This window comes from Geotrypetes seraphini, chromosome 4 (genome assembly GCF_902459505.1).
Source record: "Geotrypetes seraphini chromosome 4, aGeoSer1.1, whole genome shotgun sequence".
NCBI classification, from domain to species: Eukaryota; Metazoa; Chordata; class Amphibia; order Gymnophiona; family Dermophiidae; genus Geotrypetes; species Geotrypetes seraphini.
This window is the reverse complement of record NC_047087.1, coordinates 221,089,317-221,107,190: the sequence shown is the minus strand read 5'-3', so window position 1 is coordinate 221,107,190 and position 17,874 is coordinate 221,089,317. Positions and strand designations below refer to the sequence as shown.

General features: G+C 39.1%; 1 protein-coding gene across 4 annotated transcripts in view; it reads left to right on the top strand.

The window, feature by feature from the left end:
• BMS1 (BMS1 ribosome biogenesis factor) overlaps positions 1 to 17,874 on the top strand; it is a 95,918-nt gene that overhangs the window by 60,408 nt on the left and 17,636 nt on the right. For all 4 annotated transcript variants that reach the window (XM_033942274.1, XM_033942275.1, XM_033942271.1 and 1 more), the window contains exons 16-18: positions 537 to 725; positions 2,067 to 2,247; positions 17,779 to 17,837. In XM_033942274.1, coding sequence (XP_033798165.1) covers positions 537 to 725; positions 2,067 to 2,247; positions 17,779 to 17,837 — 429 coding nt within the window. The remainder of the gene's footprint in view (positions 1 to 536; positions 726 to 2,066; positions 2,248 to 17,778; positions 17,838 to 17,874) is intronic.

Here is a 17,874-nt window from a genome sequence, read left to right as displayed (position 1 = left end):
GGTATCCTGATTGAACAACTGTCCACTGGAGGGATGAAGGCATGACCTCACCTTAATCTCCCAGTGGTTACTGACCCCCCCCCCACACACACACAAGTAAAAGTGACAGTGGTTGCCACGCTCTGACAGCTTCAAGGATTATGGCCATTCCTAATAAAACAGCAAGCTTGTGTAAGGAGTAGCTTATTGGTCAGTGCAGTGGACTTTGAACAACAAGACTCGGGTGTAACTCCCACTTCAACTCTTTATTTCTTTACAAATATGTGAACCCTTCTGGTACGTAGAAATGCCAACTGTCCATGAATTTATAAGAAACCTGCAAGTGTGATGGCTATGATGCATCTTTAGGTAGTAGGTTTTTATCTGTTCCTGGAGGACTCACAATAACTTATAACGGAATTAAGGTGGGATTTATACCTGGGTCATGTGTAAAGTCCACTTCATTGATCAGTAGGCACCGCCTTGGCCTCCCCACCTAGGCATCCTTTTATAACATTTTTGTGACTATTTCACTATTTGAGCTTTTCTTTTTGCAGCTCAACCGCGTGGAGTTTGAAGATCAAGAGGACGATGTCCGAGTTCAGTATGAGGGCTTCAGACCTGGGATGTACCTCAGAATTGAGATTGAGAGCGTACCATATGAATTTGTGGTGAACTTTGATCCTCGCTACCCCGTTGTTCTGGGTGGATTAGGCAATAGTGAAGGCACTATTGGATATGTGCAGGTATGAATTTGGAGTGTTTGGGATGTAGTAGAGCTGGTTCGTTAAAGAGGAGGGGTAGAAGGGTGTGATGCATGCTGTGGGAAGAGAAAATGATGGGCACTGAAGATGCCGAATGGCTCGGGTACGGCGGAAGAAAGCTCGTCCAGAGATGCAAAACAATATCCACGCATAGGTTGTTTCAACTTTGGAAAAAGGTCGAAGTCTGGTGGACTCATGTCTGGACTGTAGGGAGCATGAGGTAACACCTCCCAGCCGTATTCGCATAGTTTTCAATGACGAGTGGAGAGCTCCATCTTCCCCACGACCAAAAAAATTTTGATAATCTCAATCAAAAGTCAAACAAATAATGATATTTGCTTATGATCATGAAGGCATCATTATTACAGACAAAGTTCCATGTGGAAGAAGTGCCACAGCAGTGTATTATCGTGATTTTTTGAAAAAAAATGGACAGAAAAATGCATAAAACACAACCTCATTGCTCTTGGTTGGGCCACTCATTCTTCACAACAATGCTCGCCTGCACATAGGGAATGTCATTGAAAAACTACACAAATATTGCTGGGAGGTGTTACCTCATTCTCCCTACTGTCCATACATGAGACCACCAAACTTTATAACCTTTTTCCAGAGTTGAAACAACCTATGTGTGGACATCGTTTTGCATCTCTGGAATAGCTTTCATCCGCCGGTACCCGAGCCATTCGGCAACTGAACTGAAACAGTGTCTTGGATGGAATAATGAAGCTTCCTGGATGTTAGGACTTGGTCATTGCAAAGCAGGGAGACTATATTGAAGGATTGTAAAGAAATACTTAAAAACAAAACAAAACATGTAAGTAAAAAAAAAAAAAAATAGTGTGCATTATTTATGAAATGACCCTCGTATAATTGCAATGCAGGACTGTTTAGATGATTAACAGCAGAACTGAAAGTGGTAGTGGCCATTTTCTTATGAATACATTGACACACATTTTGATTTCTGTGCCTATAGAAATTTAAAAGAAAAACATTCAAAATAATTTATGCATATATTAGATTGGAATTTATAATTTTATTTGAAGATGGTTATAAATAAATTCTGTATTAATTTTACATGAAGAAAAACCTATACCTTAGGGTTATTATAGGGTGTTACGCTAAGCAGGTTCATAATCTCAAGTTGAAATGCCAGAGAAGAGCTTGAATTAGACCTTGGCAAAAAAGAGGTCAAAACAGAGCTTACTTTGTATAAGACCTCATCTTGTCATGATCTCTCAGGCTGAATTCACTGGGTGAAGGGTAGTGGCTTATTTACAGAACCACAGAACCCTGTCTGTATTGCTTTCATTTGTTATACAGATGCGCCTGAAGAAACATCGTTGGCATAAAAAGATTCTTAAGACACGTGACCCTTTAATCTTCTCTCTGGGCTGGAGACGATTTCAGACCATCCCCCTGTACTATATAGAGGATCACAATGGACGACACAGGCTCCTTAAATACACGCCAGAGCATATGCACTGTGGGGCAACTATTTGGGGTAAGATATTTCTGGATAAAGATCAAGAACAATCTGATGTTCAGGTTTTTCTCTGGCTGTGTATATCAGGGATGTCCAATGTCGGTCCTCGAGGGCCGCAGTCCAGTCGGATTTTCAGGATTTCCCCAATGAATATACATGAGGTCTATTTGCATGCACTGCTTTCATTGTATGCTAATAGATCTCATGCATATTCATTGGGGAAATCCTGAAAACCCGACTGGATTGCGGCCCTCGAGGACCGACATTGGACACCCCTGGTGTATATGGTTGTGTGTTGTGATGGCTAAATGAACCTAGCCTGTCCAGTAGAAATACTGAATACGATGCAGTTAAAAAGTGTAATGTCTTTCTAAGCCTTTGGAATTATTTCCCCATCCTCAAGGACCACCAATAGTTCAGGTTTTAAGAACACTCATTTTTATTTTTATATATATATATATATTTTTTTTTTTTTTGGGGGGGGTGATATTTTTTCTTATTGGAGGCATAGAATACAAATACAAGCAGTTATATTTATAATAGCATAGAACAACATAGTGAAATATACTTCAGTGAACAATCATAAGTACAAAGAAAAGGTTTGAATATAGTTAGTTGATAGTAGGTATACACAGCTCTGTCTCCATTCTGTGCTTATCTCTCTCATATATAATCTATTAACCCACCGGGACTTATAAAATCTTTTCAATAGCTCTACTTAATACATAAGCAGAATACACAAACAAAAGCTATACCATACACTGCTTTTTATGCTTATAAATAGTTAATCATTTATTATATAGCACCATCAGAACCTTTAAAACATATTATACCATTATTTCATACAATACATGAATTTTAACTTATTGAATGTGTTGGGTAAATTGGAAGGACTTCACTTTTTTGGGAGATTAATTGTTTGTATGTATTGTATGAAATAATGGTATAATATGTTTTAAAGATTCTGATGGTGCTATATAATAAATGATTAACTATTTATAAGCATAAAAGGCAGTGTATGGTATAGCTCTTGTTTGTGTATTCTGTTTATATATATTTGTTAGAGAGATCCTGAAAACCTGACCTTTTGGTGTCCTCAAGGATTGACAGTGAATACCACAGTTCTAGGCCCTTGTATGTTTTGCACACTATATTGATCTTTGTCCTGCTTTCTATTTACAGTGCTCCCCAGTGAAATCGCGGCCGGCGGTTCACGGTCCCAGTCATTCGCGGTATTTTCTGACCGCGAACCACCAACCAGGAGAGGACAGCTGGAGAGGCAGGAGAGGGCAGCCAGAGCGCTGGCGAGTGAAGGCAATCACTCGCTGTATGCTCCGACTGCCTCTTCCTGTACTAAAATCGGGCCTCACCAATCGGGAGTTGCTTTGACACACAGCTCCTGATTGGTAAGGCCTGACTTTAGTACAAGAAGAGGCGGTTGGAGCATAAAGTGAGTGATTTCTTTCACTCGCCGTGCTCCGACTGCTCTCTCCTGCCTTTCCTGCTGCCCTCTCCAGTCTCCCCCATGATAAACCAGATTCGCGGTTTTTCAAGATTCGTGGGGGTTCTTGGAATATCGGGGGAGTACTGTTTTTTTCTAGTAAAGATTTACAATGGCTTTTTTTTTTTTTTTTTTGAAGTTTAGCCTAGTGCTCTTTTTCATCACGAAAATCTTACCATGTCATGACTTTCATTAGGTATTCCCCATCGTTTCAAAGTTTGTACTCCCTAAAGTCTAGAACCCTAACCTTTTGTATCACCTAATTGTCTGTTTTATATTAAATCATCTTGTCTTAGGATCACTGGAGCTCAGGCTGCCACCTACCGTATTTTCACGTAGATAACGCGCACCCGTGTAAAACGCGCACACGGGTATAGCGCGCGGAAAACACAAATTAATGTACAGAAATTTTTGTATACCGCGCACACCCGTATACCGCGCATGCTGCCCGACTCTCCAGTCGCCCACCCCGACTCTCCTCTGGCCACCCCGACTCTTCTTTCGCCCGCCCCGACTCTCCTCTCCCCCTTGAAGTCCTGTTCCCACCCTGAAAGCCTGATGCCCCCCCACGTCCGATTCATCCCACCCCGAAGGACCGCTCGCACGCACCCCCACCCCGAAGGACCGCTCGCACCCCCACAGCCTCCCGACCCCCCCCCATCATGTAGAAGCTCCTACCGGTGTCCTGCTGCTTCCCCTCTTGCCCCGCCGACTCCCCGACACGATCGGGGCAAGAGGGAGCTCAAGCCCTCTTGCCCCAGCCAACCTTGGCACCCCCGACACGATCGGGGCAAGAGGGAGCTCAAGCCCTCTTGCCCCGCCGACTCCCCAACTCCCCGACAATATCGGGCCAGGAGGGAGCCCCAGTCCTCCTGGCCCTGGCGACCCCCCCCCGCTAGTTGTTCGGGCCAGGAGGGAGCCCAAACCCTCCTGGCCACGGCGACCCCCTAACCCCACCCCGCACTACATTATGGGCAGGAGGGATCCCAGGCCCTCCTGCCCTCGACGCAAACCCCCCAACGACCGCCCCCCCCCCGCCGACCCGCGACCATGGGCCCGACCATGTGCCTCAGGCCCCGCCCCCAGGAGGGACCTAAGGCTCCCGGCCTATTCTGATTGGCCCAGGCGCCTTAGGCCCCACCAGTAGGCTGAGTTTTGGGACGGATGGGCCAATCCGGCCTCATTCCGTCGTTGGCTGCCTGCCGGACAGGCGGGTTTGGCTCCCGTCTGTCCGGCCAACTACAGAAAGGTACGGGGAAGGGGGGTGGGGGTGTCGTGGGGGTCGGCCAGGGGGGTTGCAGGTCGGCTGGGGGGGGCGGTTGGATGTTCTTGGGGGGGCGGTCGTTGGGGGGAGGGGGGTTTGCGTCGAGGGCAGGAGGGCCTGGGATCCCTCCTGCCCGTAATGTAGTGCGGGGTGGGGTTAGGGGGTCGCCGTGGCCAGGAGGGTTTGGGCTCCCTCCTGGCCCGAACAACTAGCGGGGGGGGGGGGGGGGGGTTGCCAGGGCCAGGAGAACTTGGGCTCCATCCTGGCCCGATATTGTCGGGGAGTTGGGGAATCGGCGGGGCAAGAGGGCTTGGGCTCCTTTTTGCCCCGATTGTGTCGGGGAGTCGGGGGGGCAAGAGGGCTTGAGCTCCCTCTTGCCCCGATCGTGTCGGGGGTGCCGCGGTTGGCTGGGGCAAGAGGACTTGAGCTCCCTCTTGCCCCGATCATGTCGGGGAGTCGGCGGTCCTTCGGGGTGTGGGTGCGTGCGCGTGCGAGCGGTCCTGCGGGGGTGAATCGGACGTCGGGGGGGGGGGGGGAGGGACTATGTAAAAAAAAATTTGTACAACGCGCTCACGCGTATACCGCGCAAGGGTATGCACGGTTTGTAAAAACACGTATAACGCGCGCGTTATATGCGTGAAAATACGGTACTTTGACATTTGTCAATATACAGTCAACCCTGGTAGGTTTAGTTGCCATAACTGAGTGGTCTTTGAAGGGAAATTCTAGTTTTATTTCTGCAGAAGGGAAGCTCCAGAGAACATTGGACAAATTAAGTCTCACCACTAATGCCTGTCTGTCATTTTAGTCTTTAAGGAAATCTACCGCACTCTCTTGCCTGTGCTGAAGGTCTGTAGATTATACTGACATAAATGGATTTCTATTGCCCCCTTTTCAAGATAACTCACAATACTGCTTTTCTTCCCCATACTCCTCTTATTTCAGCTGATTTAAAATGATATTTTTACATACGTGATGCTTCTGCCTCAGAACAGACTTAATATTTAAAATTTAATCTTCATTATTGCATTGATGTCTAAATCTGCATCTGCATTAGAGCTTGCAAATCTAGGTTTTTATTTCCTAGACCTTGAATATTTGTGCACATGAATGATAATTTTGTAACAGGATGCATAGTGAGAAAAGGCACATAGGCGTCTGTGTTTACCATTATACATTAATATTATCTTCATGAAAGCAGGCCACATTTACACTAACTCTGGTTGATAACTTGATTTCTTTGTCAAGATATTCTTGATGTGTGTCTCTTTAAAATGAAATACACATTCATGCGCTTGAATGCCTATGCATTTATCACATAGACAGAACTGTGTTTCTATGTGTGTATGTTTTTTGTGCTTATACAGTACTCCCCCGATATTTGCGGGGGTTCCGTTCCAGGAACCCCCATGAATCTTGAAAAACTGCGAATACGGTTTTTCATGGGAGAGACTGGAGAGGGCAGCGGGAGAGAGCAGCCAGAGCGCCAGCAAGTGCAGGAAATCACTAGCTGTATGCTTCGCCTGCCTCTTCCTGCACTAAGTCGGGTCTTACCAATCAGGAGCAGCGTGTCAAAGCAGCTCCTGATTGGATAAGGCCCGACTTAGTGCAGGAAGAGGCGGTCGGAGCATACAGCGAGTGATTTCCTGCACTCGCCAGCACTCCGGCTGTTCTCTCCCGCTGCCCTCTTCTTGTCGGCGGTTCGCGGTTGGAAAATATTGCGAATGACCGGGACCGCAAACCGCTGATCGCAAACGATTGGGGGAACACTGTATATCTGCATGGGGCAGATTTGCATGCCTGCCATCTCTATGATATGCAAATCTGCCTCAAGCATATTCATTAAGGTTATCTTGAAAACCCAACTGGCTGGGGATCCCCCAAGACAGGTTTGAGAACCATTGGTTTAGAACACCTGTATCAATTGTGGTTAAAACATGGAAGCATGAAGGCAGATAAAGATCATATGGCCTTTTTGTTCTGCACATACATGTCATCTACCATCCCTTCCTCTCTTATAGGCCCTGATACTCAAAAGCTTGGCATGCAAGTTAGCTCAGCCTTTGATGCACAAAAGGGTTCTCTGGGGCTTTTACCAATCATAATAGCAGCCACCGAGAATCCTATGCAAATGCATTACAAAGAGCTCATTAATATGGAAATGAGCACTGCATGTAATGCACAGCAAGGAATACCCATCTCTTACCATGCAAACCTTTCCAGCAGGTCTGGAGTTGTTGGTGACTTCCCTGGTAGGAGCAGTTTGCATGTCTGATGTGCATGTTTGTCCCATGATTAACAGCCACATCTAAAACTAACGAGTAACTCAAAAACAAAAGAACCCTCCATATTTTGGTCTAAAATAGATGAAACTATTCTAGAAAACAACCCCGAGGACTTCATCTTTCATTGGGAAAGACTTTGCTCCAACACCCTTGATGATTTAGCCCCACTGCAAACTAAATCCAGATCCAGCAGGAGATCAGATAAATGGTTCGACTCCGAACTGCTACAACTCAAAAGACAATGTAGACGACTAGAGAGAAAATGGAGAAAATCAAACTCGGATCATACAAAATCTGCCTGGAAAAAAATCAACAAACAATACAAATCACAATTAAAGGACAAGAGAAAAGCACACTACACCAACCTAATAGGCACTGAAACCCAAGACACCAAAAAACTATTCCAAATTCTAAAAACCCTAACCAACACCAAACCCTACCTGAGCACTAACAATACTACCTCCCCCCCAGCCACTCTATTAGCAGAACACTTCCAAAATAAAATTACCAATGCAAGAGCTACCCTCAATGACACCTCTACCCATACTAACGAATTCACAATTCTCCCCATAGATAGAGATTCTACTGCAGCAGATAGAATATGGTCTCAATTCCCCAACATACAATGACCCGAATTCAACAAATACTACAAAAAATACAGCCATGCATCCTGTGACCTCAACAACTGTCCACCATATCTCCTAAAAACATCCAGCACAAAATTCTGCGCTCTTCTTCTAAACTGGATACAAATCTCGCTAATAAACGGCCACTACCCTACCACCCTCAGCGAAATCATCATCACCCCGATCCTCAAAGACACTAAAGGACCGATAGACCAAACAGCCAACTACAGACCCATTGCCTCTATTCCACTCTACGTCAAAATAATAGAAGGACTAGTTGCCAAATTCCTCTCCAATTACTTAGAAAACCATAACATACTCCATCCCACACAATCCGGCTTCAGAAACAACTTCAGCACGGAAACACTACTAGGATCTCTCTTGGACACAGCCAGACAACATTCAGCACAGGAAAAAAAATGATGCTCATACAACTAGACCTTACCGCTGCATTCGACTTGGTGGACCATAACATTCTACTACAAATCCTGGATACAATAGGTATCATAGATAAAGTATACACACGGTTTGAAGGATTCCTTAAATCAAGAACCTATAGAGTAAAATCAGACAAACAAAAAAAATCTGAACCTTGGTCAAACCCCTGCGGAGTTCCCCAAGGATCCCCTCTATCCCCGACTCTCTTCAATCTCTTTACAGTCTCCCTCAGCTCTCACCTGGACAAACAAGGCATAACCTCCTACAGCTATGCCGATGACATTACCATTCTCATACCCTTCGATCAACCTGAGCTCTCCATGACGAACACAATATACCGAACACTAAAATCAATAGCAGGGGCGTGGCTTAACACGCACACTAAATGGACGTGTGATCGCGACGCTCCTCTTCAACTAGGCAACGGTTTATAAAAAAAATTATCCCCTTATTGCCGATTTCGGAGAAAAACAATTACAGTCGATGCTGAAATTGTGGCATATTTATATTACCCTCCTCCGCCGAAACTGAGACAAGGCCTGAGAGAGAGGAGCCAAAAAGTAAGATCGCTGGTTTTTTTTTTCTCAGTGCTGGAACGGCAAGGCATCGGAGGCAGGTAGCTGACAAAGCTTGAAGATCACTGAGAAGAAAGACTTGTGCCGCCGAGGCTAGAACGGAACCCTGAGAGAGGAGAGCCAAAAAAAAAAAGGGGATCTGTTTCTCTTTCGTCGGTTTTATTTCTGAGCAAGTTGCTGACAGTGTGACTGACAGAGATTTACAGTCATTTCTGTGCTGAAGCGGCGCGGCATCGAAGAAAAATTGCTGACGGTGTAAGTGACAGAGGTTTACATGATTTTGAAAATCACTGTGGAGAAAAACTTGTGCCGCCGAAACTGAAACAAAGCCCTGAGGAAAGAGAGCCAAAAAAAAAAAGATCTGATATTTCCTCACCGTTTACTTCTGAGCTGGTGTAGCAAGACATCAAATGACAAACTACTGAATATTGTGGCTGGCAGAAGTCTTTGTGAGTCCAAACGACTGTGGAGAAAATAAAATCCACGAAAATATTAAAAAGAAGTGCAGGAGCATGGCAAGCACCCGACAAAATAAAAATGAAATTAGTATGTCAGCAAAAAGGCAGAAGCAGGATCAAATTACACCAAGTAAGGTCCCGCTTCCTGCTGAAGAATCGGATATGCTGAGCAAAGCAGAAGTTATGGAGGAACTAAGACAAATTAAACAAATGCTTAAAGAAACTGTGACTAATATGGCCGAAATGAAGGAAGAAATACTAAATATCCATAGACAGATGGAAATAAATAATAAAAGAACAACTGACTTAGAAACTAAAATGGAGGCTTTAGAATGTGAAGGAAATAGATGTAAAAATGACAGTTTGGAACTGATTCAATTAAAAAATCAGCTGGAAGATTATGAAAACCGAGGAAGAAGAAAGAATATAAAACTTTTTGGAATGCAGGAAAATCTGGAAGGAAAAAATGCCATACAATTTTTAGAAAATCTAATTCCCAAAATACTACAATTGGATTTCAAACAACCATTAGAAATAGAAAGAGCGCACAGGATCCCAGTAAAAAATATGGAAAATCAAGGTAGACCAAGACCATTAATATTTAAAATGCTAAGATACCAGCAAGCAATAGAAATCTTAAACGCTGCCAAGAAAGACAAAAATTTAAATTACAAAGGATCCAAAATATGGTTTTTGCCGGATTTTGCTAAAAACATAGCAAATAAAAGAAAGAGATTCTTAGACTTGAGACCTCAACTAAAAGAAAAGGGATATAAATACGGATTATATTACCCAGCAAAAATGAGGGTATCTTCTGGAGATAAATCTTTGTATTTTGAAGATCCAGAAAAGCTAAAAACCTTTCTTTCAAAATCAGAACCTATGTCATTTTAACATAATGGAAGTTGAAATGATCATAAAATAACAATACTGGTTTTGATGACATTGTGAAAAAAAAAATTTTAATATAAAACTGTGAGACTTTGGAATACTGAAGAAAGAAGAATATGAAATAAAGAACAGGAAATAAAATGAACTAAAGAAAAAGACAATAAAAAATATAAAAGAAGAAATAGACAAGAAAGACAGACTGGAAACTTAAGAGACTAAACTTAGAAGAGTAAAATACGGATGGCTGGAGTAAAGAGTGATCAGAAAGAAATAAAAACTTGAATAAAAAATAAAAGCAAAAAAAAAAAAAAAAGAAGAATGCATTAGATAAAAATAAAAATTTGGTAAAAGAAGAATGCAAAAAGGAAAAAAAAAAGTATATCAAAAACTTTTAAAGAAATATATGAAGATATGTATATTTGTTTTTAGATATTAAAAGGATGATAAGAATTGATGGAATATAATGTACAAGATATAGGAAAAATAACATTACTATATTAAATATATGTTTATGATAGAATTTTATGATATAAACTAAAATATTGGGGAAATATAAATTAAAGATTGATAAGTGGATAAAGATACATTAATGAAATGTTAGGAGTAAAATATGATTAAAGATATCAAAGGTTAATATAGATAAATAGAAAATATAATTATTTCAAAAATAGTAAAAAAAAGAAAAAAGATTTTATGTTTAAAAAGAAGATATACTAAGATACACTGTGAAAGATTAATGAACTTATTTTAAGAAATGATAAAGGGGATATTAATTAAATATTTGTTGCCTAGAGGGGAGGGGGATGTTCGGGTTGCTGTTCCAATGTGTGTCCTTAAGCAGTCATTATATTGGGTGGGAAAGGGAGGGAAAAAGACGGGATATACTAGAATGATTAAAGAAAAGGTTAATAAGGGATTGGATACTTTAGGGGTAAAAATGTGTGTCATTGAGAAAATTTTTTGGATTTTAAATATGAAGGAAGAAAGGAAAAAGATTATGATGATAATTTTTAAAATATATAATGTCTTTTAAGATATATTCTATTAATGTCAATGGCCTGAATCATGTAATCAAAAGAAAAAAGGTATTAGCATTTTTAAAAAAGCAAAACGCGGATGTTTACTGTCTGCAGGAGACCCATCTTAATATAAAGGAATCACAGAAACTAACGGGTGGGTGGGTAAAGGAATGTTTTTTTGCTCCAGCAGAGGGTAAAAAAGCAGGGGTAGCAATTCTTATAAATAAAAAATGTATGGCCAAGTTTAAGGTAATAAATTCAGATTCACATGGAAGATGGATACATATTGATATAAGTATGGGAAATAATGCCCTGACGTTGTTTAATATATATGCCCCTAATTCGAATCAATCAGAATTTTTTAAAAAGTTACAGAGTATGTTGTTACCACTGGCTGCTTCTAATTTAGTGGTGGCTGGAGATTTTAATGCTGTAATGGATCCATTATTGGATAAAAAACCAGGTAAAAGCATAAAATCTTTAGGTTTAGATAATTTGGCTCAATCATGTGATTTGAAGGATATATGGCGTATTCTTCATTTTAATGATCAGGAATTTTCATTTTGTTCACAGGTTCATAAATCATTTTCAAGAATAGATTATATTTTTGTTTCAACAAATAAGGTGCAACAGGTGATTAAAGCTTCCATAGATCCTATTATTATTTCGGATCATGCGGGAGTATGGATAGAATTACAATTGGATCAATTGGAGAAGGGTAGACCTCTTTGGAGATTTGATAATGCATTGCTTGTGGATGACAAATTTTTGGAAAATTTTAAAACACAAATTAATGATTTCTTTCAAATGAATTTAGTGGAAGATACAACTATTGAGAATGTATGGGATGCATTTAAAGCAACTATGAGGGGTAATATTATATCATATTCAGCTTTTATTAGGAAACAGACTAAAATGCAATATATAGAATTAGAAAAAGAAATTAAAATATTAGAAGCTAAATTGGTAAGTAAATGGGAAAATGAGGTATTGCAAACTCTTTTGAAAGCAAAAGGTAAATATAATGAATTAACTTCAAAAATGATAAGAAGAGATTTGTTTTCCAAACAAGCAATGTATTATGGAAATTCTAATAAAGCGGGAAGATTATTGGCAAATTATCTTAAAGCAAAAAAAAGAAGAACTAATATAAATGGGATAAAAGATGATAATGGTATAATAACAAATCAAACAAATATAATTTTAAAACAATTTCTAAAATTTTATAAAGACCTGTATTCTTCCGAGCCTTATTTGGAGAGACAAAAAGATGGTAAAAATTTTTTAGATTCTATTAATGGACCTAAGATTCCTGATCATATAAAACGGAGTTTAGATGAACCTATATCATTAAAAGAATTAGAAACAGCATTGAGATCTCTTAGAGTTGGATCCGCTCCAGGTGGTGATGGTTATACAGTAGAATTTTATAAAACATTTCAAAATGTCCTATCCCCATATTTACTAAATTTATATCAGACACAATTTATAAAAGGTAATATTAAAGGTACTATGGCTGAATCAATAATAATTGTTTTGCCTAAGCCAAATAAAGATCCTACTTTGGTTTCAAACTACAGGCCTATATCTTTAATAAATGTGGATAATAAACTTTTGGCGAAAATTTTGGCTTTGAGATTAGCCAAAGCTCTCCCATATATTATAGACACGCATCAGACGGGTTTCGTTGCTAAAAGACATTCCTCTAATAACTCTAGATTATTGTTTCATATGTTAAATCTATCAAAAAAAATGGATGAACCGGCTTTTACAGTTTCCTTGGATGCAGAAAAAGCGTTTGATAGGGTAGAATGGAATTTTATGTATCAGGCTTTAGAATGGTTTGATATAGGTTCTGGATTTATACAAATGGTAAAAACTTTGTATAGCTTCCCGATTGCAAGATTAAATATTAATAATATGATATCTGATGGTTTTCAATTGCAGAGGGGAGTTAGACAGGGTTGTCCTTTATCTCCCTTGTTATTTGATGTTGTATTAGAACCCTTATTGTTAGCAATACAGCAAGCAAGGGAGATACAGGGTATTCCATATTCTGATATGGAATATAAAATTTCAGCTTATGCGGATGATATTTTACTTTATTTGAGGAATCCAGAGTCTACCTTATCTTGTCTATTGGAATTAATTGATATGTTTGGCAAATTTTCAGGTTATAAAATTAATTGGAGTAAGTCTGAACTTATACCTTTAAATGTTCATTGTGTAAAAGGACTATTTGACGCTTTTCCGTTCATATGGAAAGAAGAAGGATTTAAATATCTTGGCATTCAAGTTAAAAATACAATTGAAGATACCGTAAAAGAGAATGAAAAATTTGTATTAAAAAAAGTTACGGAGTTGTGCGAGCAATGGAACCCTTTACATATTTCTTGGTGGGGGAGAGTTCAAACTATTAAAATGATGATGTTGCCTGTAGTTTGTTACCAAATGAGTATGATACCTATTTATTTTCAGGGGTCCTTTTATAAAAAGCTTAATAGCATTTTAACAAAATTTCTTTGGCTTGGTAAAACACCTAGAATAGCTTTAGTAACTTTGCAAAAATCAATTAAGGAGGGAGGGGTAAATTTTCCAAATTTTTATAGGTACCATCAAGCCTATATTCTACGTCAGGGTATGTATTGGATCCTCCCAGAACTTAAAGATAATGCACCAGATTGGTTGTATTTGGAATGGCGCCTTATGTTTCCCCTAAATTTAGTTCATCTTCCAAGTATTAACATACCTAGAAGATACAGAGAAAATAAAATATTAATGGATACTTGGAAAACGTTGAGGTTTATAAGTAAATTAACACCTATCCCAATAAACAAATCAACTAATCAATCTCTATGGATAAACTCCAAGATCAAAATTGGCGGAGCTCAAATCCTTTGGAAGAACTGGATTATTGCAGGCATTAGATCTCTAGATGATGTTATTTCAGAAGGTAAACTGCTGGAATTTTCACAATTGCAACATAGATTTGGTCTTAGTAAAACACAAAGTTTTAAATGGTTGCAATTGAAGCAGGCCATTCAGGTTGGGTTCCCTGAATGGAAAACATTGAATAATCAATATAGTTTAAAGTTCTTATGTTTTCAAGCAGACTTCCTAGGACATCAAGCCACATTGTGGTATAAATTAATATCTGGATATTTGAATAAAAAACCAAAAAATGGTCTAAGAGATATTTGGAGCATTGAGATTAAGCATCAAATTAATGCATCTCAATGGCCACGAATTTGGTCTTGGAGGATGAGATGTACAGTGTCAGCATCTATGAGACAAACTTGGTTCTTTTTATTACATAGAGCTTTTTGGACCCCTACACGTTTACAAAAATTAGATAGCTCTAAGTCCAATAAATGCTGGCACTGTAATCTGGAACCACGGACGTTAGATCACTTATTGTATCATTGTCCCTACATTAAAAGTTTTTGGAATGCAATTTGGCCACAAATTAATAAATTGATGGAAAATCATATAGAAATATCATATGATACAGTGTTATTTGGAATGATGATGAGAAAAAAAAGTCAAATTTCACCAGAAAATAACAAGCTTTTATTAATCATGACAGGGGTTGCCATTCAGCATATAACCAACAATTGGAAGAATTATAATAACCTAAATTATACATTTTGGTGGAATACAATATGTCATATATTCAAAATGGAAAGAGCAATAGCAATACAAAGAGGGACATATACTAAATTTATAAAAATATGGGGGCCATTGACAAAATATTGCAATGAATAAATAGTAGGATTTCTCTTCTTCTTTTCTTCTTTTCAATATCTTCTTTGTGACACACATGAAGGGGAGGGTAGTGAAAATAATTTTTACATAATATGATATAATATGATATACAATATGTAATGTATGACTGGAAAGTACTAGAAGGGTGGGGGGAGGGAGAGAGGATAAAAATATATTTAAAATAAGATGTATTAGATATAAAAGTGATATTGTGTATTCATCAATTGTATTTTAATATTTTGTACACTTTATGTAAAATTTGAAAACGAATAAAAATTATAAATCGGAAAAAAATCAATAGCAACCTGGATGAAAGATCACACACTGAAATTGAACCCAGATAAAACGAAATTCATCCTCCTAGAAAACAACAAAATACCAACCATATCCAACATTGAAATCAACGCAATCAACTACCCCATACAAACCACCCTAAAACTGCTAGGAATAACTATCGACAGATGCTGCACCATGCAACCGCAAATCAATAAAACAATATAAAAGTCATTCTTAGTCATGAGAAACTTAAGACAAGTTCGGAAATTCTTCGAGAAAACTCAAAATTGAATGCATTTCAAAATTTTACAGTCGCATATATAATGTAATTCTCAGGAAAAACAAAAAAATAAGGCCAATAAAACTATTCCCAATAACAGTATCTAAACACCCCATCAGAAAAGGAGAAAATATTAGAATCATTTGTCCACAAATTATGGAAACAATGTTCCAAGAATTAGGAAAAATGAATTAAGGAAATAAAAAAAAAAAATACATAGAGCAAACAGCTACCCCCTCCCCTTTTTTACAAAACCGCGTAAGAGGTTTTTAGCGCCGGCTGGCACGCTGAATGTTCTGCACTGCTCCAACGCTCATGGGAACTCTTTGACTGTTGAAGCAGAGTATTCAGCGTGCCAGCCAGCGCTAAAAACCTCTTGCATAGTTTTATAAAAAGGGGGGAGGGTAGATTAGGAAAAGACCTCAGCCTGCTCACAAAGTATATCATAATACTAAAAGGTATCATACCAGGATGTTCAACTCTTTTTTAGAAACTACAAAATCTAATAAGTGTTTTGGTTCACTAAAAACAAAAGAATTACTTTCATGAATAATACAACATAGGCAAGGAAATTTCATCAGAAATGTCATCCCAGAGACTGCAGCGGCCCCCGCCAAAACCTCCTGACGATGCCTCTGGGTACTTCTCGATATATCAGGAAATATTCTAATTTTGGAAACAAACACTTGATCCATATGTTGAAAGTATAATTTTAGAACTATATTCCTGTCCATTTTAAGTGCAAAGGTTACAAGTAAAGTGGTCCTTTGGTTATTATTTCCAGAGATGATTCAAGAAATTCTGTCAGATTTAACACTCCAGGTGCTCCTCAATGTGTGCCTTCATTCTCCTTATCCTTAGCCAGGATCAAATAATTAGTTTTTAATAGGTGGTAAAGTTTCTGATGACATTAACATACTTCAAATACTTCCTGACCATATCAACTGATGAAATCAGTAATGATTTGGGAAAATAAGAATCTCAAAGTATTTTTTCTAGTTTGATTTTCCAGATATTCCATCTTTCTTGCCATGGATATCTTATCTTTAACTAAGGCATCCCACAGTTCTTGTAATTCAGCAACCTTAACATCCAAAGTTTCCACTTTAAAACCTTTGCTAATCTCTTGAAACTGGGCATTCAACATCTGAATAGTAAAACTACCAACCATTTGATTTAAAGAAGAGTTCACTGTCTGCATAGCATCCCATAGTGAGTCCTTCATGACTGTCTTCAGCTTCACAAGCAGAACAACCACTCCTGAAGAACTTCCTTCTCCAAGAGGCAAAGGGTTACTCATACTTTGTTGATCCAGTGCTTTACTGCTTCCCCTGACCGTCTGATCACTATGGGTGTATTTTCCAATGCTGGGAGTTCCTCGAAGCACGATTCCAAAGAAGACAAAGCACAGCATTAAACAAAGTTCCAGGCTGTGGAGGAGTCGAATCTGGAGCAAGGCTCAAGGAAACCCCATCAATACTGCTGCTGGTCACTTTCCCAATGCCAAAAAGAGCCATTCCTCAAGTGTGGGCTGTCTCATCACCGGGGTAGAAACCTGAGCTGGATGAAGCTACCAGATCTTTCCCTTTCCCTATCGTGAAAATGCAACAGGTAAACAAGATGAAAACCAGCCCAAAATGAGTAAGAAAATCGGCGCTCCCCAAGCAGAATCTGGATCACCACCCTCCTTTTCCTGGATTTATTTAAATTTATGATAATATAATGGAACATGAACTGAGATGAATGTTTATATTTAAATGGGTCTTTAAGTAAAAGGTACTCTAGTGCATTGATTTTGGCACTTCCTACCCCCTTCTGTGAACACCAATGAATTAAACCTTTGTGGTCTTATAAAAGTTTGATTTTACTTTTTCTATTCTAGATTAGGCAAGTACTGCACATTGCAAGCATATAAAAAGGGAGCTGCCTGCATGAGCATTAAGACTCAAAATTTGGTATAATTGGAGATTCGAGCAGCATTTCAGGAGGCTTCTGACTCATACTTATATTTTTAATTTATTGCAGATTTTTTGGAGAATGGTAAATAAGACAAAAACTTGATATGTCTTTTGTACTTGGTCATTCAGGGCATCTGATTTTTAATGAAAAGGCATTGAATATCTCATATAAAGCAACAAGCTCTCATTTGTATGCTTTTGTTTGTATTTCAGGCCCCATCACTCCACAGGGCACTGGGTTTTTGGCAGTTCAGGCAGTCAGTGGTACAACAGTAAGTTGAACAATTTAGCTACTGTGACTTGCAAAAA